General features: G+C 31.0%; 1 protein-coding gene across 2 annotated transcripts; it reads left to right on the top strand.

Moving 5' to 3' along the window:
- The first annotated feature begins 59 nt into the window (after positions 1–59).
- On the top strand, positions 60–24,250 carry LOC134686999 (E3 ubiquitin-protein ligase parkin-like). 2 transcript variants are annotated; one of them, XM_063546906.1, is made up of 12 exons: positions 60–273; positions 3,431–3,545; positions 7,984–8,096; positions 8,687–8,776; positions 11,950–12,062; positions 15,637–15,696; positions 15,802–15,878; positions 16,884–16,945; positions 17,731–17,865; positions 18,407–18,487; positions 19,929–20,046; positions 20,374–24,250. In XM_063546906.1, exons 1-12 carry the CDS (start codon positions 94–96, stop codon positions 20,475–20,477), a joined length of 1,248 nt encoding a protein of 415 aa, XP_063402976.1. In that variant the 5' UTR covers positions 60–93; the 3' UTR covers positions 20,478–24,250. The 2 variants fall into 2 exon arrangements, with proteins under 2 accessions (XP_063402976.1, XP_063402975.1); XM_063546905.1 differs by lacking the exon at positions 15,802–15,878 and having other exon boundaries at positions 15,637–15,773.
- The last annotated feature ends 1,818 nt before the right edge of the window (positions 24,251–26,068 follow it).

The following is a 26,068-nucleotide window of genomic DNA, read 5'->3' as shown; positions in this document are numbered from 1 at the left end:
TTTCATCAGGTATAATTGTGCGTAGTAATATAGAAATCTACTTTCACTTCTGAATTCTGACGTGAAATTGAAAGTAGGTGACATTGCTTTCAAATGACAAACATTGTAATAAATGTAAAATACAATGTTTCTTCGTCTTTTACAATCGAAGTAGATACTGACTGGAATATATGGAAAGTGAAAAGAGAAATTTCCAAAAGAATTAAACTACCACCTGAAGAAATACAGTTGATATTTACAGGATATTTATTGAAAAATGATGCTATTTTAAAGGTGATAAAGGTTTATGACCCCTTCTGTGGTCTTAGTCCAAATAATTATGACGTCTTGAAAGTCTATTATATTTTTTTTTCTTTGATGTAAGGCGTCAAAGAAAAAAATTATATCATTGTGTAATGTGTTTTCGTATTAATAACAATTTTTACTGCTTACGGTTTTCACTGTTGAGTTTTTATTCAGGTGTTTACTCAAATTTAAAAAGCATGTCCTGTAGATTGATTTGAGGTATCTTGTTTTTTTGTCAAGGCTTACTACGATTTTTGACCGTTTCCGATTACTTTGCGATTTTTGTATGTCAAAAAAACGGCGTCATATGTTTTCGTATGAATTAAAAATTGGATCAGTACACGGACAGGAAATGACTATAAAATCCGGAAATTAATATTTTCCAAAGTCGTGGTTCTGGTGATCGCGTGAATCATAAAAAAAGTTAATTAATACTTTTCAGTACTAAAAATTACTAACAAATAGTTTTAGGTTGGTGTTTCATGTGCTGAAATTGTTAGATTTTGATTAGTTTCAGATTGGCACCTGGTTTGTACAAAATACATTATTTTTTCTAAAATAAAATGCAGTTTTCAAAATTTAGGATTAAATATAAAAAAGTTAAGACTGTAATCATCTTCATGTGTCAAGGATGTATAAAAAGAATTGTCAATAAAATATTGAATAATTAGATTTTGAACAACCATTTTATATAAGAACCCTGTTAATTTTAAATCGCTGGTTTGTAATTAAAACGGCCAAAAAAACACATTACAGTCGTATGTCTTGAAGATCAGATGCCTGACAGGCAAAAAACATATCTGGACTTTATTTTAACCCTTCAGAATTTTTTTCCACAACTATTCTAGTGATGCATATTTTTGACATTAAATAAAAATGGCTAAATATGTCAGTTTTATTAAATTTGTTCTAACGTCTTTAAAAAGCGCTGTTGAGTATGTTTTAAATTTGTCAAACTGTAGTGGTGTTATTGTTCTAAATATAGAAACCGAAAAACACGCCACAATATACGCGTATGCAGTTAAAAACCGACAAAATGTGGTTGATACGAAAACATATAACATACGAAAACATATGACACGACGATAATAGCCTTTCAAGACGTCATAATTATTTGGACTACTGTGGTCTATGAAATACGAAATTTTCAAACTGCAATAGTATCAAAACAGCAAAGATAATAATAAATATGGGCCATATTATACATATACCAAGGGGAAACATTGTGCAAAGCATTATTATTGAATGTTTCATTGCTTTTACCTGTTTACTAGAAAAAAAGGAATTTGATGAAAATAAATCCGCAGAAAATCCGCAGACTTTTTTGTTATTAGATTTTAAAACAATTACTCACTTGTTTTTCTATGACGTGGTAGCATTTATTATTTACAAAAAGTCCTCATCAACTTTTGAATTCTAAAACACCTAGCTTGTGCTAAAATTAGTCACTGAAGACGAGAGCACCATAGAAGGTGTACTTGAATTGGTCGGTATTTTTATTTGTTTTAACCAATATATCTTAATTTAGAAAAGTAGATTTTCCGAAAAAAAAACAATAATCCCTTTCTCTGTCACCCTGTTGGACAAATGTTAAAACATTGCATAGAAAACTTAATCCAAAGATTTTGCCATACTAGAATTCAAAACCAAATGATCATGCAATGCTAACAGAACTATTGTGAAAGTTCATGTATAAATACCAGAGGGATTTAACTCTCTAGTTTGCAATTCAGAGGCAATGATTAAACAGATTGAACCAAATAATATATTTCTCCTCTCAACCAGTTAGGCTCCTTTATATATCAAGAGCACCATAGCCTCTTTAGTATAGACGGTCTTTTTTAGCTGGATCAGTTAAAGAGTTATTAATCATTGTATTCAGATCTTGATGTGGTGCTATAGTATATCCACAAAATCTTTATACAATGCTTAACTCAAAATCACAATAACTATCTTGAATTAACAGATTTAAGGGAATAACCTCTTCTTGATTTTTCTAGTATAGAACATATATATATATATGTATCTGTTGAATTCAAGTAAGTTAAGTTATAATGTACTATATACATATAGATTCTTACATTGATACCAGTGGATTATCGGATTTATCCAATCGAGATAGTTAAATTATCAATTTTAAAGTTAGAGCCGCCTCGGCGAGTACTTTAAAATTTATAATTTAACTATCGAGATTGGATAAATCCGATAATCCACGAGTAACTATGTAAGAATCTGTTTCTCTAATGATTAAAAAGACATTTTCTTTTTTTGTTTACCGAAAATCCCCTTCGAGTGCCTTTCACATTGCACGAAGTTGTCAATTTCATTAACACCTGTTATCATATTTTGGTTCATCCAGTCAGCCAAAAAGGTCATGACCCTTAAAATCATCCAATGATCTTCTGAGATCACCAGCAACCACACGTTGATTAAAATTTTTTATACAATGGGTTCGAAAAGGGATAAATTTCCATAGAATTAGAGAAATGATATTATATAGATTAATCTTTTGATAAATATATAAATGTATAGAAATTTATTCAGTACAACCAAATCTGCTACCTCTGAATATTATGACATCAAATTTCAAATCATTAGATAACTTAAAAAATTAAGACAATAGACAATAGACAATATTTTATTCGCACAAACACATTTACATTAAATGGTTATGGCATACAAAATTATGACAATAAACTGACAATAGTTAAATTGATTACAAATATATTTGTAATTATATTATATATTAAGTGAACTGACATTAATAGGGTTATTAAAATTTTATTTTTAAATATCATTTTTTTTTTACTTTGTGTAATTCTGACAATATAATGGATAACAATGATTAATTAATAGCAAACTGTAATGTTTTATTTTTGTACGTTGAGTTCATGAATGATGATGTTCTTCTTTGAGTGTCAGGATTATCAGCAAATTTGGATTTTGAATCCCCCGACTCCCTGACTAAACTTTAGAGTGTATATGAGAAATCAAAATCACTTTTTCAGATGACAGCAGCAATGCTCACCACTATAAACATAAATATCTAGACGCAGATTATGAGAATATTTACACAACACAGCTATTGACATGACTGAGACCAAATACTATTCTTGAAGTCAAAACTTGTATTGTTTCATTTCAGGATGTATCTATCTGTAATTGTACAGTTATCCATGCTTTTCAACAAAAACCCCTTGAAGTGACAGCAAAGTTTACTACTGTTGACAGTCAGGATTTGAAATGTGGAAAAGTTAATAGTAAGTATTTAAAGTGCACAGCTAACAATATAGCAAAATTACTGTAATCTCATTCTCATGTTATACTGTTGTAAATATCAAAGTCAGGGGGCTGTGGCCTTGACTTTGACCATAGGTAGTAACATGCTCACTGCATGACTTTTTATCGCAGAAAAAATAAACAGTTACAGCCCAAAGTATTAACTTTATGCTTAACCTTGTAATATAAAGGTTCTCAGGTTAACTGCATATTGTAGCATTGAGTCATAATGTGAATGGAACTGCAAGTGAGTGCAGTGAAGGAGAAAAATGTTTTACATTAAATTGTGTCAAATGGCTGAAAGATATATAATTTATTTGAACGATATCTACATGCAGAAAACTTATAATCTGTGTGTCAAACATTTTCTGGTCTTTTTCCTCACTTCTGAGTTATATTCTTGGTTATCCTAGCAAAAGTAACTTTGATAAAGTTGCTGTCACATTTTGATGGGGCTAATAACTTCTCATAGCTGTGATGTATAATTTACAGAACAATTTAGCAAGGAGTACTGTTGTAAGTGCAGAAAAATACAAGAAATGGACTAGTTAATTAACTGAAAAGGAACAGCAGTAGTTAGTGCAGAGAAATACAATAAAAGGACTAGTTAATTAACTGAAAAGGAACAGCAGTAGTCAGTGAGAGAAATACAATAAATGGACTTGTCAATTAACTGAAAAGGAACAGCAATAGTTAGTGAGAGAAATACAATACAGGACTAGTCAATTAACTGAAAAGGAACAGCAGTAGTTAGTGCAGAGAAATACAATAAAAGGACTTGTCAATTAACTGAAAAGGAACAGCAGTAGTTAGTGAGAGAAATACAATAAATGGACTAGTCAACTAACTGAAAAGGAACAGCAGTAGTTAGTGAAGAGAAATACAATAAATGGACTTGTCAATTAACTGAAAAGGAACAGCAGTAGTTAGTGCAGAGAAATACAATAAAAGGACTAGTCAATTAACTGAAAAGGAACAGCAGTAGTTAGTGAGAGAAATACAATAAAATGACTAGTCAATTAACTGAAAAGGAGCAGCAGTAGTTAGTGCAGAGAAATACAATAAAAGGACTAGTCAATTAACTGAAAAGGAACAGCAGTAGTTAGTGCAGAGAAATACAATAAAAGGACTTGTCAATTAACTGAAAAGGAACAGCAGTAGTTAGTGAGAGAAATACAATAAATGGACTTGTCAATTAACTGAAAAGGAACAGCAATAGTTAGTGAGAGAAATACAATACAGGACTAGTCAATTAACTGAAAAGGAACAGCAATAGTTAGTGAGAGAAATGCAATAAAAGGACTAGTCAATTAACTGAAAAGGAACAGCAGTAGTTAGTGCAGAGAAATACAATAAAAGGACTTGTCAATTAACTGAAAAGGAACAGCAGTAGTTAGTGCAGAGAAATACAATAAAAGGACTAGTCAATTAACTGAAAAGGAACAGCAGTAGTTAGTGAGAGAAATACAATAAAAGGACTAGTTAATTAACTGAAAAGGAACAGCAGTAGTTAGTGAGAGAAATACAATAAAAGGACTAGTCAATTAACTGAAAAGGAACAGCAATAGTTAGTGCAGAGAAATACAATAAAAGGACTAGTCAATTAACTGAAAAGGAACAGCAGTAGTTAGTGAGAGAAATACAATAAGAGGACTAGTCAATTAACTGAAAAGGAACAGCAGTAGTTAGTGCAGAGAAATACAATAAATGGACTAGTCAATTAACTGAAAAGGAACAGCAGTAGTTAGTGAGAGAAATACAATAAATGGACTAGTCAATTAACTGAAAAGGAACAACAGAAGTTAGTGCAGAGAAATACAATAAAAGGACTAGTCAATTAACTGAAAAGGAACAGCAATTGTTAGTGAGAGAAATACAATACAGGACTAGTCAATTAACTGAAAAGGAACAGCAATAGTTAGTGAGAGAAATACATTAAATGGACTTGTCAATTAACTGAAAAGGAACAGCAGTAGTTAGTGCAGAGAAATACAATAAAAGGACTAGTCAATTAACTGAAAAGGAACAGCAGTAGTTAGTGAGAGAAATACAATAAAAGGACTAGTCAATTAACTGAAAAGGAACAGCAGTAGTTAGTGAGAGAAATACAATAAATGGACTAGTCAATTAACTGAAAAGGAACAGCAGTAGTTAGTGAGAGAAATACAATAAAAGGACTAGTCAATTAACTGAAAAGGAACAGCAGTAGTTAGTGAGAGAAATACAATAAAAGGACTAGTCAATTAACTGAAAAGGAACAGCAGTAGTTAGTGCAGAGAAATACAATAAAAGGACTAGTCAATTAACTGAAAAGGAACAGCAGTAGTTAGTGAGAGAAATACAATAAAAGGACTAGTCAATTAACTGAAAAGGAACAGCAGTAGTTAGTGCAGAGAAATACAATAAAAGGACTTGTCAATTAACTGAAAAGGAACAGCAGTAGTTAGTGAGAGAAATACAATACAGGACTAGTCAATTAACTGAAAAGGAACAGCAGTAGTTAGTGCAGAGAAATACAATAAAAGGACTAGTCAATTAACTGAAAAGGAACAGCAGTAGTTAGTGCAGAGAAATACAATAAAAGGACTAGTCAATTAACTGAAAAGGAACAGCAGTAGTTAGTGAGAGAAATACAATAAATGGACTAGTCAATTAACTGAAAAGGAACAGCAATAGTTAGTGAGAGAAATACAATAAATGGACTTGTCGATTAACTGAAAAGGAACAGCAGTAGTTAGTGCAGAGAAATACAATAAAAGGACTAGTCAATTAACTGAAAAGGAACAGCAGTAGTTAGTGAGAGAAATACAATAAATGGACTAGTCAATTAACTGAAAAGGAACAGCAATAGTTAGTGAGAGAAATACAATAAATGGACTTGTCAATTAACTGAAAAGGAACAGCAGTAGTTAGTGCAGAGAAATACAATAAATGGACTTGTCAATTAACTGAAAAGGAACAGCAATAGTTAGTGAGAGAAATACAATAAAAGGACTTGTCAATTAACTGAAAAGGAACAGCAACAGTTAGTTCAGAGAAATACAATAAAAGGACTAGTTAATTAACTGAAAAGGAACAGCAATAGTTAGTGAGAGAAATACAATAAAAGGACTAGTTAATTAACTGAAAAGGAACAGCAGTAGTTAATGAGAGAAATACAATAAAAGGACTAGTTAATTAACTGAAAAGGAACAGCAGTAGTTAGTGCAGAGAAATACAATAAAAGGACTTGTCAATTAACTGAAAAGGAACAGCAATAGTTAGTGCAGAGAAATACAATAAATGGACTAGTTAATTAACTGAAAAGGAACAGCAGTAGTTAGTGCAGAGAAATACAATAAATGGACTTGTCAATTAACTTAAAAGGAACAGCAATAGTTAGTGAGAGAAATACAATAAAAGGACTAGTCAATTAACTGAAAGGGAACAGCAATAGTTAGTGCAGAGAAATACAATAAATGGACTTGTCAATTAACTTAAAAGGAACAGCAATAGTTAGTGAGAGAAATACAATAAAAGGACTAGTCAATTAACTGAAAGGGAACAGCAATAGTTAGTGCAGAGAAATACAATAAATGGACTAGTTAATTAACTGAAAAGGAACAGCAGTAGTTAGTGAGAGAAATACAATAAAAGGACTAGTCAATTAACTGAAAAGGAACAGCAGTAGTTAGTGCAGAGAAATACAATAAATGGACTAGTCAATTAACTGAAAAGGAACAGCAGTAGTTAGTGAGAGAAATACAATAAAAGGACTAGTCAATTAACTGAAAAGGAACAGCAGTAGTTAGTGAGAGAAATACAATAAAAGGACTAGTCAATTAACTGAAAAGGAACAGCAATAGTTAGTGAGAGAAATACAATAAAAGGACTAGTCAATTAACTGAAAAGGAACAGCAATAGTTAGTGAGAGAAATACAATAAAAGGACTTGTCAATTAACTGAAAAGGAACAGCAGTAGTTAGTGAGAGAAATACAATAAAAGGACTAGTCAATTAACTGAAAAGGAACAGCAATAGTTAGTGAGAGAAATACAATAAAAGGACTAGTCAATTAACTGAAAAGGAACAGCAATAGTTAGTGAGAGAAATACAATAAAAGGACTTGTCAATTAACTGAAAAGGAACAGCAGTAGTTAGTGAGAGAAATACAATAAATGGACTTGTCAATTAACTGAAAAGGAACAGCAATAGTTAGTGAGAGAAATACAATAAAAGGACTTGTCAATTAACTGAAAAGGAACAGCAGTAGTTAGTGCAGAAAAATACAATAAAAGGACTTGTCAATTAACTGAAAAGGAACAGTAATAGACTTTCATTAGTCATCTGATTCTGACATGTTTATTACTTATGTTATTATAAACTTGAATATTTGTTGTTGATGAAGTCAAGTACAAATTAATTTTTTTATGTTTGACAGGAGATGTTCACCACTTCTTTGTGTATTGTAAGGAACAGTGCCAAAGTCTGTGTCCAGGAAAGTTGAGAGTGAAATGTGGCAACTGTTGTGAAGGTCATATTGTGTTACAAAGGGTAAGCCTTACAGAATCAGTCTTACTTTAAGATGAAAGATAGTTCTGTTTATAGGGTGTTTATCCCCATGTTCATTCGTATTTCTATACTAAAGCTAGAAGTTTAGATACTTCAAAGTACATACATGTACTGTTTAAGCTTAAAGATAGTAATATTTACAAAGTATAAAAAAGTATGCTAACAAACAAGTGTGTTTTTAAATTAAAGACAAAATAATATGCAGCAAGGAGATTTAGAAGTACCATGAAGAAAAATTGAGAACAAAAATTGGATGCCTATAAAATGGATCTCATTTTCAAGATATTTGATTAAAAAAAAACTGGCAAGAAAAGGCTACACCTTATATTTAGCTTTGACTTTATTTGGGTCTCAAATCATAAAGAAGATGAGAATATAAAAACTGCTTCAATTTTTGTAATGACCTTTTTATGAGTTATTGAAATATTCTGTGAAAAGAAAAGTGGGTGATATCGGGCAAAAGATTTTAACCCTTATTATAGGGAAAAAAAACCTGACCTTACCACACCCTAAGCTATCTTCTTGTTTGCAATTTTCCTCAAAGGTATTAACATAAATTTATGTATTATTAGGAACCAGAAAACTTTGATGATGTGATGAAGTCTGGTATGTTACAATGCGAATGTAAGAGTGAAGGTTGTCAGGGGAATCTACAATCTGCTGTAAGTTAAAACATACAAAAAAAATGATTTTTCTTTAAACAAATAAAACTTCTTCAACAGAAAACAAACATATATGTACAATATGGTAAATGCAATGTAAAGTATGAAGTATGAATTTTGAACAGTCTCAACATTGAAAATTTAAATCCTTCTATATAATACATTTTGTACTGCAATCTTCACTGGTGTTAAACTGACAGTTGTTATCCATTCTTTTGATGTGTTTGGACTTTTGATTTCGCCTTTTGATTTTTGATTTTCCTTTTTGAATTTTCCTCGGAGTTTAGTATTTTTGTGTTTTTACTTCTGATAACCGTAACTGGAATTATGACAATCCCATTATGGCAACAGCAGAAATAGGAAAAATCTTTTCAGTCAGCTGCAAGGTTTTTCTATACCATTACATCATATTTGAATTGTAGCGGTGCACTATAATTGTCTATGCGCTTAGAAAATTGTTGTCAAAATATTTGGGATAATAATCGTAATTCAATGGCATTTTTCTTGTTTGATAATCATAATTTCTTTATGGGATAATAGTAACTGAAAAATACTCCATGTGTCTTCCAGTTTTTAAATGGTATTATCTATGTTAATGATGACATTCACACAAAAAAAATAATGAAGCAACTTACAGGTTAATATTTAGGACAAAACTTATAAATATCTCGATTTATAACAATATGCATAACCTTTAGCAATATCAAAAATCCGAAAAGAACAATCCTATTAATCCATTGCTCCAAATGAAAGTCTCAAATATTGCATATATCCAATCGACGTAATCAATAAAAAGGGCAAATTAACCTCCCCTATCCAATATTCCCTATACAACAGTGCTGTCTGTGGGCAGGGACGCTGTGGGTTACTTCCTATATAAACATATAAGTTATAAAATGGATCAGATTTTTGGTCTTATGCAATATATGTAAGGGGATGTCATTATTTTAAATTCCATCAGCACACCAATAATGACACCGCCCCTCCCCCGTGCCACTGCCTCATGTATCATCAGTTCCCTTTTGTTTATATTCCGGAATGGGTCCACAAATTTGAAAAGGGGCTATTAACTGTACCTTTATACTAAACTTCTGCACTAAATGAACAAAATTTTCCATAGTAACTTAACTGCATTATTGGATTAAACAGTTGATACTTGTATTGGTGTTTACATTGCCCTTTTCCATATATTTCAAAAGAAATACATATTATATACATATATAGGTTAATTTTTGAGTGAAATATAATGGTTAAAATAGCCATTAATATTTTTTCCAGTGGGTTCAATTTTTTACTATTATACATTGATATATATGATATTAAAAATTAAATTCAAATGTTTTGATTAAATACCATGGATGTATTTTAGGAATTTCTTTAAACAGTTTGGATTGTAAAGGATCTAAAATAGTTACCAGTTTATTGCTACTATTGTTCATTATTTGTTACTTGTGCTTATTTTTTTTATTAGCCTTAACTACATGGCAGGTATATAGTCTTGCGAAGCATATGAAGGCTTAAAAAAAAAATAAATATATATCATATATATGTGTATTGATAAATTACCTGAGAAGGCATAATATGTAAATTAACACAGTCAGTTTAATTGCAAAGACTTTAATAGATTATCAAACAAATAGTTTGTGCTTCCATAAAATGCATGACAATTAGAAAGGCTAATTATTGTTTCATTTGATAGAAAAATACTAAGTATATGGTAATTATGCAAGTACAAAAATGTTCCTTGTTACCTTCAATATTTTTTCTCAACAATGACTTCTATGCATATGTATGCAACATTCTTTTCATATACCAAGTATATGAATTAGTTTGTTTCTGATATGGTGGAGTATGGGCTATGATTTCTCAAAGTTGTAGTCATTCTTTGAATTAATATATCTTGTAAGAAAATTTAAGGCCACACCAATTTGATGTCTTGATCTTCAAACAATATAGAAACACAAATCCATGTTTGCCAATTAACTCCAGGTTAACATGTGCATAACTTCATAACACACACAGCATCCCAACCTTTCTCTACTATAAATATTATCATTAAATTGATGTTGTTAAAATTTATAGTTATTTTCTGAGATATTGAAACGTCAGTGACGGTCATGAATAGCTAAGAATTTTATAGTATTTATTGGCTATACAACTGTTTACACATTCAAAAAGGTGTGACATTTGTTTCCAAATCCCTTTTTAAATAAAATGTTAAACAATATCAATTTTTAACTCTAAACATTTACAGATCATAATGACATTTTTTTTAATTTTAAAAGATTCTCTCATTCCCATATTTTGTATCATCCTGGAGTTTTCTGTATTTTAACATAGTTCCCCATTTCTAAATTTATTGAAGCTTGTTCCCCCCTCTTCCCATTCCAATTTTGTGATATACTTGTATGTAGTTGTTTACATAAGAACTATTAATCATATATCAAATGCACAAAAAGAAATGTCATAAGCTGTTAGAACATTAATTCATCACCATATTTTCATCATATGCTATTAGATAGACAGTTTTTAGTGTCAATATCAATCAAACACTATCCAGTTACGATAATCTTTTGCATTTTTATTACCGAAATTACGATCATAATCTCAGAATTTTTCAACGGCACTTTTCTAAGCACTTAGAAAATTACAGTGCACTGTTACAATTCAAATATGATATAATGGTAAAGGAAAACCTTGCAGTTGAATAACCATTGACAAAAAAACATGTTACATTTGAGAAAAATTACTGAAAAGATTTTACCTATTTCTGCCATGGCCATATTGGGATCGTCGTACGGTTATCAGTTTAACACCAGTGAATCTTAGTGATGGTAGGTAAAAGTAAATGAAATCCACTATGCCTGATTATATGGCATGAGATCCATATTACCTCCATCACCATCTACACTGCACTACAGTGACTCTTTGATCATTTGATCATATAGTCTTTAACTTCAATGTGTGTGTAATGTGAATAAAAGGAGATAATGTCAATCTGACAGCAACCCAAATACCAAAATATTTAGAGTGCAACATAAATATTCAACAATCTACAGGTTTCTATACAATATATATCTAGCTCATGCTTCTAAAAAACATTTATTGACAGGAAGAAAATAAAAAAATATTGTTCATATTTTATGAGTAATTTATTGGAATTTTACTTGTAGCAATTCTACTTTAAATGTGCCAGTCATTCATCAGAGTTTGACACAGCTCCAGTTTTGAGACACATCAGACCTAATAAGAAGAATATAGAGTGTTTAACATGTTCTACAGTAAGGTGAGGACAGTTTTGAGACACATCAGACCTAATAAGAAGAATATAGAGTGTTTCACATGTTCTACAGTAAGGTAAGGACAGTTTTGAGACACATCAGACCTAATAAGAAGAATATAGAGTGTTTCACATGTTCTACAGTAAGGTGAGGACAGTTTTGAGACACATCAGACCTAATAAGAAGAATATAGAGTGTTTCACATGTTCTACAGTAAGGTAAGGACAGTTTTGAGACAAATCAGACCTAATAAGAAGAATATAGAGTGTTTCACGTGTTCTACAGAAAGGTAAGGACAGTTTTGAGACACATCAGACCTAATAAGAAGAATATAGAGTGTTTCACATGTTCTACAGAAAGGTAAGGACAGTTTTGAGACACATCAGACCTAATAAGAAGAATATAGAGTGATTCACATGTTCTACAGTAAGGTAAGGACAGTTTTGAGACACATCAGACCTAATAAGAAGAATATAGAGTGTTTAACATGTTCTACAGTAAGGTAAGGACAGTTTTGAGACACATCAGACCTAATAAGAAGAATATAGAGTGTTTCACATGTTCTACAGAAAGGTAAGGACAGTTTTGAGACACATCAGACCTAATAAGAAGAATATAGAGTGTTTCACATGTTCTAAAGTAAGGTAAGGACAGTTTTGAGACACATCAGACCTAATAAGAAGAATATAGAGTGTTTCACATGTTCTACAGAAAGGTAAGGACAGTTTTGAAACACATCAGACCTAATAAGAAAATATAGAGTGTTTCACATGTTCTACAGTAAGTTGAGGACAGTTTTGACACACATTTGACCTAATACAACAACAACAACAACAATTTTTATTTGTCAATCAAGACGCCCCGAGGAGCAGTCCAATTACAGTTTAAATTAAAGTGTACAAATAATTGTGGTGATTATTTTTTCATTAAAGAATATAGAGTGTTTATTGCGAACCAAATGAAAGTTTACCACACATTGTCTGCTCTTGGTCAAGGTATATCAACTTTTGCAAGTTTACCTGTCCCATTGAATCAATACAACAGCTATTGTTCTCTGTGTAGTTTATTCACTGAGACCTTTAAATTTCTTCTAGGAGAAATCTATCACTCATTGATCGATTTTCCTGACCAAAAAAAAACCTTGTTTGTTGATTGAAATACATGTATAAACTCACTTAAACTGCATGTGATACAGTATTTAATCAATATCAATCATTATTTTCACTGATTCAATTATAAAAAAAATATTTCTGAAACTACTGCATGCATATATGTTTCAAAGAATTTACATGTTTTATGTGGTTGTTCAGTTATACAGAATACATTTATGAAGACCTTAATTTTAACATTATCATTTCAATTTTTTTTGTTAATACTCTAAAAAAGCAAATGTTAGTAGGTAAAATATTGAAATTTGATCAGAAATCAACTTTTAATTTTTAAATCAGTGTTTATTTTAAACAAATTGGAAATGTGTTATTGGTATTGAATAAATACAAAAATCACATGCAGTTTTATAAATCCTTATTTGTACATGTATTTCCATCATTGACAGTTCAATTTTTTGTTCAGGTAAATTAATCAGTGAGAGATAGATTTCTCTTGCATGAAATTTAAAGGTCCTATTGCATAAACTAAACAGAACAATATACAATTATGGCCCATTGAAGAGGTGAATATCCAAAATTGTCATCACGAGAAGGTTATTTCAATGAGGGCGCAGCCCGAAGTAAAACAACTTTTAAGGGTTGACAATTTTGGATATTCATCTATTCTAAGGGGCCATAATTGTTTTATTGTACCGAATAAACAGTGGAAGGGCATTTTGAACACTATATGTTTTACATAACAAACACAATCTGACGTTTGAAAATAGGCTTAGCTCAGGAAAATACATTTGTCATGTTTGTGTTCTAGAATTTCTCGGATGTACAACAAAGGTAGAATCTTTTTGTAAAATATTAATGGCCCTGAAAAGGACCGATTATAGGAGATAACATCGGCTGCTGGCACTTATTTCCAAAGCCTTATTTCCTCGTCTCTTGATGGGCTGTCAGTGTAACGTGAACGCTGCCATCTTGTTTTGTTACGTCTGTGGTGTCATTTTTGTGGGAGGTAACTCTAGTGCAAATCTAGACACTAAAAAAGGTTATTCGCCGGTGAATAATAGGGTTATTCACCGCTGGTGTAAATTTTAAGGGTTATTCGTCCTCCCTTGCAATTAAATGAAAATTAACCGAATTTTCCATGTCACGTGATAAGTTGTTATCCAATAGAATTGTTTGTTATATATGTAAGGTATAATAATATACAATTATGGACCGTTGAAGAGGTGAATATCCAAAATTGTTAACACGAGAAGGTTATTTTATTGATGGCGCAGCCCGAAATGAAATTACTTTTGAGGGTTTACAATTTTGAATATTCATAGATTATAAAGGGCCACAATTGTTTTATTATACCGAACTAACAGTGGAAGGTCATTTAGAACACTTACTACAGTCTATATTTTTAACATAACACACAGACTGACGTTTGAAAATACATTTGTGTTCATTTTTCTCAAATTTACAACAAAAGTAGAATAATGGCCCTGAAAAGGACTATATCATCTGCTGCGGTCACTCTCAGCTCTATTTATGTCTAATGCCATATTTCCTTGTCTCTCGATGGGCTTCTAGTGTAATGTGAACGCTGCCATTTTCTTTATTTACATCTGTAACATCATTTTCATGGGAGGTAACTCAAGTACAAATAAACAAACTCAAAAGGTTATTCATGGGTGAATAATAGGGTTATTCACCACTGGTGTAAATTTTTATAGGGTTATTTGTCCTTCCTTGCAATTGAATGAAAATTAGAATTGTTTGAAATATATGTAAGGTATAATAATAGCTATTGTATTTGTTAAATGGGACAAAAGAACTTACAAAAGTTTAAATCAACAGGTAACTTGCAGGTAAATCTGTGGAAAGCTAAGATAGGGTTCGCAATAACATGTTCTACAGAAGGTAAGGAAAGTTTTATGACACTTTAGACTTAAAAGGAAACTTTGCAAAAAAATAAAAAAATTGATACTATGTCCATTCTGTATAAAAATGGAAAAATTCATAGATATGACAAGTCAATGCACTAGCTATTATTGTCGGAAAAATCCCCCTTTAAAAAGGCCTTATACAACACTGTACATTACTTGTTGAAACCAGCAATCAATGGTGAAATTCGTTTGAGTATGGACAAATATATCAACAATAAGCATGAAAGTTAATAATTTATAGGTTTCAGACACAAAATATTAACAAGTAAAATATGTTTTTCCAAAAATTGTAAAAAAAATAAGTTTGAGTCGTTCCATGCATTTGAAACAAGAACAGGTTGAAGAAGTCATATGAATAATTAAAGATAGATTCGGCAACCTCTATTTAGATATACATGAAGAAAAGTGATATGGGTCAGTGACTGTATATGACATAGAAATATAGTCAACACATGTTGACTGCTAAATTAGAATGAGTGCAGAATAAATTGTATTTTTGTAGCTGTATAATAATGTATTTAGTGATATGTTTTTCATTTTAGTTCTCCTTTATTGGTGTTTCCCTGTGATAAGAGTCATGTGATGTGTATAGAATGCTTTAGGTCGTATGGTATCGTCAGATTGAATGACAGAATGTTCATTGAAGATGTAAACCATGGATATAGTCTCCCTTGTCCTGGTAAGCCAATGTTGTATAGATGCTTTAGGTCGTATGGTATTGTCAGATTGAATGACAGAATGTTCATTGAAGATGTAAACCATGGATATAGTCTCCCTTGTCCTGGTAAGCCAATGTTGTATAGAATGCTTTAGGTCGTATGGTATTGTCAGATTGAATGACAGAATGTTTATTGAAGATGTAAACCATGGATGTAGTCTCCCTTGTCCTGGTAAGCCAATGTTATATAGAATGCTTTAGGTTGTATGGTATTGTCAGATTGAATGACAGAATGTTTATTGAAGATGTAAACCATGGATATAGTCTCCCTTGTCCTGGTAAGCCAATGTTATATAGAATGCTTTAGGTCGTATGGTATTGTCAGATTGAATGACAGAATGTTTATTGAAGATGTAAACCATAGATATAGTCTCCCTTGTCCTGGTAAGCCAATGTTATATATAGGAGAAATTAGCATTTTCTCTTACTGGTTATATAAACAGGTGTTATAGCTTGTTTTACAGATTTGAATGTCATACAAAAGAAGTTTTTGAAGTTTTTTTTCTGCATTTCGGTAATCTTTTTCTTCTAAACCACCTTCTGTATCAACTATTAGAACCAAACTTCCAATGAAATATTTTCTAAAAACTGCTAATAAAAAATAATGACTAGCTGATCTGATATTCCTGGGATTTCACCTGAAAATAAGATATAGAATTAAGGCTGATCTAATATTCCTGGGATTTCACCTGGAAATAAGATATAGAATTAAGAAAAGTTCCTATTAAGAAGATTACATGTAACACTGCTGCAAATACATGAACTATTTTCTAGAAAAAAAATGCTGAAAAAAAACCCAAGGTCTTCTGACCTCATCAATTTTGCTAAGCAATGATGCTTCTTGGTAACAGCCATTATATTGGAAATGTACTGCATCCAAAGTAGAATAACAATTTAAAAAGAAATCCTGATATTCAGAAAAAGTTTGTTTTGTACTAATGGACAAAGAGCTGCAAAGACTAAATCGACCAAAAGCTTTTTGCAGTAGGTTATAAAGAAAGAAATTTTTGACTGTCTTAGGTTGTACATTTATTAAGTTTGAATAGTAATAAATTTAAATGTTGATTGTAGTTGGATGTGAAAACTCTCTCTTACAAGATGCTCATCACTTTTACCTTCTTGGAGAAGAACAGGTTAGCAAACTTTAAGGAATTACTGTCAACACGTTGATTTTAATATTACTTTTTTTTGTCAAATCTTTCTGCAGGAAAACATTTATCATTTTATTCTAGGCCAGCTATTACAATTTTAAGATAGAAAATTGTCAACCATATTTGCAGGTACACAATGATGAGAAAAACAACAATAGAAAAATAAGTTGATACATACTCTGTTGAGTAGACAGACACACATTGATTTATTCATTTGATGATTCATGTTTGGATGTTGGGTTTATGTATAGTATGTCTGTTCACTCTGTTGATAAGAAAATGTGTCCAAGTCTGTACATTGTTTGATGTTGTTTTTATATAGTGTGGATTTGATTGAAATTTAGGAGAACATTTTGTAAGAAAAGTATCCATTTGACCAAAATGATAAATTAAAAAAAAATATCTATGAAAGCTACATTTACATAAAATTTCTATTCAGCTCAGAGAAGCTGACTTAAATATTTCAGCTTAAAAGGAAATGTATTACAGAACCAGGTTAAAACGAAATACTGTGGATTCATTTATTTTCGTGGTTTGAGGAAAATTTACATATTCATGGATATTTAATTTCGTTGTTTTGGCAGAGTCTACACTCATTCCTTTAAAAAAATTGTTATTCGTTGAACATTTGAATTTGTGGTTCTCCTGTACCCACAAAATCCACGAAAATTGGTATCCAATGAATATTAATGAATCCACAGTAGTGTTTTTCTTTCAGTATTCTAATAGATCAGCATCTGAAATCACATTTTTTTCCTTCTTTTTAGTATGAAAGATACAAAAGATTTGGTACAGAGGAATATGTCCTGCAGAATAATGGTGTTTTATGTCCTTTCCCTGGATGTGGGGCTGGGATATTGATAGAAAACTCATGTAAACAAGTTGTTTGTCACAATTGTAGGGTAAGATTTTAGTTTTTTTAGTCAAATCTTTCACATAGGGGTACATTTATTTCTAAGCTGAACTGTCTCAAAATAATCAAGTTGGTATCCATTGTCTTTTGAAACCTATTTTAGATTGAGTTTTGCTCATTGTTGAATGCTTTACAGTGACATATAGTTGCTAACCTTATTTGGTCTCTGGTGGAGAGTTGTTTCATTGGCAATCATACCATATCATCTTATTTTGATATAGTCTTTAAATCACTCACATTTTATGACCAATAATTTTTTATATACCCATTTGAATGACCATTAAAATCTTATAATATTTATTTGTTTGCTTTAGCAGAGAAGATGAGATGTGATGTATCACATACTTTTACTGTCTATAATATTCTTACTTGGATTTCATACACAACAAAATCTGTAAAACTTGCAAGTTGAGAAACATACACAATATATAGATGGTTTTATAAAAAAATGATTTCATGTTAAACTTTGGTTTGTGCAAATGTTGATCTTCTCTTTAATTTTATGATGATTTTGATAATTTTAATTCCAGTTTGAGTTTTGTAAACAGTGTCTTAACAGTTACCATGGAAGTTCAGAATGTAGACAGCAACTGTTGGAGGACAACACACAGGTAAGCTCTTACATTATTTAATAGAAATATAATATAAGTCATCACCTAAAAAGTACATTTACTGTGGATTCTTAATTTTTCCTTGGATACCAATTTTTGTGGGTTTTGTTGGTACATGTGAACCATGAATTCAAATGTTCAACGAATTACAAATTTTGTATAAGATTTGTATGTATAGAGAAAAGCAACACAACAAAATCAAACATCCACGAAAATACAAGTTTTTCCTCAATCGTTGAAATTTGATACCCAAAAAATAAATGAATCCACAGTATAATGTTTCATGAGGTTTAAACTTTAAACTTTGAAACAAGGTTCCTTCACATGCATTTCATTTATTTACACAAATAAAACTGAAGAGTCAAATAGCAATGTTTGCACCCTTTCTTTATCTTTAGTATATAACTTTCTCAATACCAATTAGGAGTTATTTTTATACATAAGATTCTGTTTTTATGCCCCATTTATGGGCATTATGTTTTCTGGTCTGTTCATCCGTCTGTTCGTTTGTTCGTCTGTCAGTTCGTTGGTACGGCTTCAGGTTAAAGTTTTTGGTCGAGGTAGTCTTTTGATGAAGTCCAATCAACTTGAAACTTGAAACATGTTCCCTATGATATTATCTTTCTAATTTAAATGCCAAATTAGAGATTTTATCCTATTTTCATGGTCCACTGAACATAGAAAATGATATTGCAGATGGGGAATCCGTGTACTTGGGACACATTCCTGTTATTATAAAAAATGACTATCACAGATTATTTTGAAAATAAATCAAGGAAATTCGGTCTTTTGCAACATCAGAAATAGCTAGATTGATTGTTTGTAAGAAAATAAATTATTTTTAGGTATAATAAACTAAGCCAACAATTTCATAATATGTACCGGTAAAGTGTTTATGTGTAAAAATAGAAGCATATTTTTACTGTTCTTCATCTTGAAATTCCATAAAAGCTCAAACAATACATATAGTTAGACAATGTATATCTTTGACTTACATTGAACTCTTTCATTATCATTATCAACAGTTAGCTATAAAGGATCCCAAAATGACTAGTGTAAAATTATTCAAACCAATTGTCTCATCCATATAAAAACAAGAAATTAGAATCGCTTATTAACCACATCAACAAACAACAACCTCTGAACAACAGGCTTCTGACTAAGGAGAGGTACAAGGAAATGCAGCAGAGGTTTAAACTAGTTTATTGGTGCTGAAACCCTCCTCTTTACCTGGGACAGTAGTGTAATGGCACAATACAAGAACAAACATCAGTTTAACAAACATGATTAACAATGAAGTATTATAACCACTCAATTACAGGCTCCCGACTTGGGACAGACAGACACATATAGAATGTGGTGGGGTTTATACATATTTAAAAAAAAAAAATGCACAAAGAATTGATAATAGAGATTTATATTCATTCTTGATTTATACCAGGACTTTAAAGTTGATGAAGAGCGAGAGTTAAGAGCCAGATGGGATCAAGAATCACTGGCTACAATTGAGGAAATCTCAAAACCTTGTCCAGGTTGTTGTACTAAAACAGAGAGAGATGGTAAATACATAAGTTATTAGTGGGAGGTTTGGTATATTGTAAAATTTGTAAAATTTATCCTGATGTGAATGTTGCCAATTGTACCAGTGTCAGTGGATCATTCATAGACATTTTCCTACTTTTTGATTTCAATTACCATACATATTCCCAGATATATAATGTATTTCTTTAATATTAAGTAAAGAAAATAACATCTATCTCTCTCATAAATTTAAATAATTGCGAACCAAATGAAAGTTTACCACAGAGTCGTCTGCTCTTGACCAAGGCATTTAAACATTTGTAAGTTTACCTTATCCTTATTAATTGTCATTTCTTTTCTTTCAGGTGGATGTATGCACATGCACTGTTCGCGGTGTCAGATGGATTGGTGTTGGCTGTGTGATAGAGAATGGAACAGAGAATGTCAGGGGAACCACTGGTTTGGCTGATTATCATCAAGTTAAAAAAGACTATATCATAAAAAGGCATTCGATTCAGGGTTGGCAAAACCTGGGTTTTATGAGTATTGCCCAGCCCAGTGTATAAAATATGTAAAACTTGTATTCTGCATACACAGAATAAGTTGAGAAGAAAGTTAAATTGAACTTTTAATCTTATAGAAATGACTCTCAATGGTTATCTGTATAAAAAGTATATATATAGTTATATTACTATGAAACTACAACAAGTCTTTACTACTTTGTGCTAAAATAAGCTTAAACAAGTCATATTGCCCAGTATTACCCATTTCTGAGAGTATTGCTAAGCCTGGGAAAACCCAGACCTGGGTTTTCCCGGGCAGGTGATATTTGGCCAACCCTGATTCGATTATCTATGTATGGAATATTTGACTTTTTTTAAGTGTATATCTATGCAATTTGCTTGTCATATCAAATGTAGGAGGGCTTTGTATTTTATGGTCTATACAAACAGCTGTCTGTTTATCTGTCCAATCATTCATCCTGTATCATGTTTACTTAAAGGTTTAGGTTTTGGTAATTTCCCATGTGAACTTTATAGAATATATCCAAAATAAGGGTACAGATCCCAAACATGGAATTGTGATTGTGCAAAAGAGACCAATTTTTTTGTTGAAAATGATTCAGATATTTTATGAAAGTTGAAAGTTATCTGGTATCATTTCAAAGAAAGTATAATTATGTGCATGCCTTTTTCTTTTTAATAAATCCTTCTTATAAATGTCTTAGCATAATGATTTTTTAAGTTTTTACACTATCGATGTCCTTGTATCAAACACATTAATAAGAATGATACATTTAGATTGTATTTAATGTAATGGTAGGCTGAAGTGTTCTTACCTTTGTTCCTTGATTGGATTGTACTAAACTGTGATAAGAGTACCAGTACTGTGATAAAGTGAGTTCAAAATGTCAAAAATTATCATATGAGACTAATCTTTGCTTTAAAGAATACTGCTCGTGTATTTCAGCAAACAAAAATTCCTGAATAGACAAAAATAATTTAAGCAGTTGAGCACTGTAGAACCAGGATATTATTAACAAATATCAAGAGCAGAGATTGTTCCCTATCAATGTTATTCTGTTCTACAATGTTTTATTACTTCTTTTACTTAAGCTATCAAATTGTAATACAAATGTTTGAGATGGCAAAAAAATTTATCACATTTTTTATGTAGTCTTGATTATCCTAGAAGTCTGATCATTTAAACTTAAGTTAGCTAACTGAACTGTCTTATCCCATGAAATAAATAACTGGATGACTGTAATGTTGCATTTAGGTTTCATGACTAATTTTGTGGTGTAGACAGACTTGCCTTCAAAAGGATTTTTTTGTGAATATGCATTTTGTGCATTTAGGACATTGTAGGGTTTTATGTAGTATTTTGTCGACTACTGTTTTTCCTTTCTTTTTTTTCTGTTTTGACTGTAAAATTGATTGTCCTTTGCAAACTTGCAATTTAGGTCCCCTTGATGACTTCTTATACTTATGCTTTTTTACTGGAAACTTTTGTTTGTTAGATTTATGTATGTTATAGTAAAGTTAAGTTCTTTAAAAGAAAGTTTTTATAATGTATGTTTTATATAATTTGCTGTGTGTTAACTCAAAACATTTTAATGCTTTCATTTATCCAAACTATCAAAAGTCTAAAATAAACAGTTTACAGAACATCGTTTCGTGTGCATTTAATTACCGGTAACTATTGAGTTGACCCCAGATGACCATATACGCGATATTAACATAAATAAAGATGTAAATAGATTAAGCCAACATGTGCAGTTGGATTTTTAAAGGTCTGTTTAATCTTATGTTATTGATTAATTTAAAAATGTATATTTCTCATTGTTTTTACCTTATAAGAATGATTTTATCATACATTTATGTGGATTGAATCAGTTATCAAATGATTTACCTTTGTGTCACTTTAATTGTTTACATTCTTTTCATTAAAATAACCAGAACACATACAATGCATGCATTGTCAATTTCTAGCTAGGGGGTTCAATTGAAGTTCACATGAAAACAGATTTAATAGGGTTGAATTATTCACTTGCAAGTGAATAATTAATTATCAATAGATATAGGAAGATGTGGTGTGAGTGCCAATGAGACAACTCTCCATCCAAGTAACAATTTAAAAAGTAAATCATTATAGGTTAAAGTACGGCCTTCAACACAGAGCCTTGGCTCACACCGAACAACAAGCTATAAAGGGCCCCAAAATTACTAGTGTAAAACCATTCAAACGGGAAAACCAACGGTCTGTTTGTTAGCTTAATTTGACAAAATTGAACCATTTTGGCAGCTAAAAGTGAATTATTATTGCACTATTTCACTTTTATTATTGATTGAACCAAAAAAAATCTTTACCGTACTTTAGATTTTTTATATATCTCGTAGCTAGTGCCGCCGCCTTTAATGATTGAACAAAAACAATATAATTTTTTTTTATATTTCGTAGCTTAGATGTCACTGTTAATATGATAATGTGAATGTGAAGTTGTTACTTGTTTTTTTTTAACCATTGACCAAAAACTGGATATGATATGCTATAATTTAATAGTTTTGTTAACACTTTTAGTTTTTACATTTTATTTGAAATAAGATATAACTCTTGATGTCATACTTCAGACAATAAATTTCTCTTTGTTATAACATTCATACAAAAAGCTTTAACATGTTAGTGCATAAAATGCTCAAAATACTCAGATTTTACTAGGAAGAATTTTTATAGGGGGCTGGGATTGCTGGGATGACAAAATTAAGATTGGGACTTGTTTAAAGTAAGTATCATAAATTGTAATTGTGAATGTGAAGTTGTTACTTGGTTTTTTTTAACCATTGACCAAAAACTGGATATGATATGCTATAATTTAATAGTTTTGTTTACACTTTTAGTTTTTACATTTTATTTGAAATAAGATATAAAAAACCAAGTAACAACTTCACATTCACAATTACAATTTATGACAAAAATAAGCAAAGACCCATCAAAACAACATCTGATAAACAAATTTAATAATACTTTTAGATATTTGGATGATATTTTGGCTCTCAACAATGACGACTTCAGTATGTATATTAAAGAAATTTATCCTGCTGAACTTACTTTAAATAAAGCTAATACTAATAATGACCACTGCCCTTTCCTCGATCTTGATATCTATATCACTAACGGAAAGCTGAATACTAAAATTTATGATAAAAGGGATGATTTTTCATTTCCTATCGTTAATTATCCGTTTTTAGATGGTGACGTTCCCTTGTCACCATCTTACGGTGTTTATATATCTCAACTTGTACGATTCGCTCGTGTTTGTAACAATGTTTTAGATTTTAACGAGAGAAATTTATGTATTACTGAAAAATTATTACACCAGGGTTTTCGATATCACAAACTAGTCAAAACTTTTACTAAATTTTATCATCGGTATAAAGACATCATTCGTAAATATAGCTCAACATGCAGACTTTTTATACGTTCAGGTATTTCACATCCATTTTTTTATGGAAATATTCTTTATAAAGCACAAAGGTGTCAGTATTCACCTCAGAAACTTACAAAACCTTTAAATAGACTGATTAAGAAGGGATATAATTACGATACTGTTGTCAAGTCATTAAAGATTGCATATTTTGGCGTTAATATTGAGTCACTGATAAGGTCTTTGCGTCGGAAACTAAAGACATTTATTCTAAAAACAGTTGTTGGCATGACACGGGTTATGTTCTTCTCATATATGTTATGATGGTATGATACTAAACCCCTAACGGGAAGGATTGTGCCTGATGTTCATATGATGAAATGATAATCTTTCAGTCAGTTTAATTGAAGTCTGGAGCTGGCATGTCAGTTAACTGCTAGTAGTCTGTTGTTATTTATGTATTATTGTCATTTTGTTTATTTTCTTTGGTTACATCTTCTGACATCAGACTCGGACTTCTCTTGAACTGAATTTTAATGTGCGTATTGTTATGCGTTTATTTTTCTACATTGGTTAGAGGTATAGGGGGAGGGTTGAGATCTCACAAACATGTTTAACCCCGCCGCATTTTTGTGCCTGTCCCAAGTCAGGAGCCTCTGGCCTTTGTTAGTCTTGTATTATTTTTATATTAGTTTCTTGTGTACAATTTGGAAATTAGTATGGCGTTCATTATCACTGAACTAGTATATATTTGTTTAGGGGCCAGCTGAAGGACGCCTCCTGGTGCGGGAATTTCTCGCTACATTGAAGACCTGTTGGTGACCTTCTGCTGTTGTTTTTTATTTGGTCGGGTTGTTGTCTCTTTGACACATTCCCCATTTCCATTCTCAATTTTATCAATCTTTTATAAATCCCCCTTAAACCATCACTGGAGGTCAACAGTAGTCTGCAAAACTATTTGCATGGTTGTTAAATTTATTTTTTTGGCATTTTATATGATGTATTTTGTTATGCAAATTTTCATTGTATTGTTGTTAATATACAGTTTCTTAACTCATCTAGGTGTTGCTTGGTAAATAAAAAAAATGCCACAGTTAAATCTATGATTTACATATATAAAGAATGGAATGTGTATGTTCACTCCTTATTGTTGTTTAATTTGACTTATCTATTCTTTATATATTTTGAATTGTTATTTTTACATAACATTGAATATTATTTATGATTTTTGTGTTATACATGTAATAATGGATAGTAAACAGAAAAGAATTTCTATAAAGTTTTCTTAATAAAGAAATAGTTTGTTGAATGCATCATTAATTCAGCAAGATCACAATAACAAGGAAAAATCATCAACAAAATGCACACATATACATTGCTTACATTATATATAAAGGGACAATCAAACTCGAAAGTCAAATATAATCTGTCAGTGCCATGGCTAAAAAGAGAAAAAGCAACTGGCAAACAACAGAACACAAAACACCTTAAAGAAAACTATAGACTGAGCAACATGAACCCAACCAAAAACTGTTTTTTCAAAGTTGGACAAATTACTTCCCTTTGGCTATAAATTGTGCAAAATAAGTCATCAAAACTTGAAAATAAGTACTAGTATAACAATTTTAACATTATATGACATTTAAGGATAAGAAAAACATATATAAATGTAGCATAATAAATCATCTGCAACTAAAATATTAAAGTTTTTTATGGTGACAATGAGCCAACAATAACAACATTCCTGTTAGCCATGATAACAGTTATATCCCTTTGTATTTTCTTTAGATTTTGTCAAGCCAAGGAAGTAATTATTTACATAGGCGACAATGGTAGCCTTTTTTGGTCCTGTGTTTTCACTATTAAAGATCCATTGAAAAAAATTGGAAATCTGAATTATCAACACCTTTGGGTGTATTTGAAATGGTGCCACAGTTTTTTTAATAGAAAAATGGCATTTTTGAATGGTACTCAACAGTTCTGCAATTTTCGAAATAGTATGAATGAAGAACACCCCTTGATTAATTTGGCACAGAAAACGTTGCTTGTCACCGAGAGTTTTCTCAAAAGCTAACTTCTTAAAAGCTACATGATTTAGAAGGTGGAAGACCTGGATGCTTGATACTTTGTATATA

This window comes from Mytilus trossulus, chromosome 10, assembly GCF_036588685.1.
Source record: "Mytilus trossulus isolate FHL-02 chromosome 10, PNRI_Mtr1.1.1.hap1, whole genome shotgun sequence".
Lineage (NCBI taxonomy): Eukaryota > Metazoa > Mollusca > Bivalvia > Mytilida > Mytilidae > Mytilus > Mytilus trossulus.
Note: the sequence above shows the minus strand (reverse complement) of the source record. Positions and strands in the feature narration are given on the sequence as shown.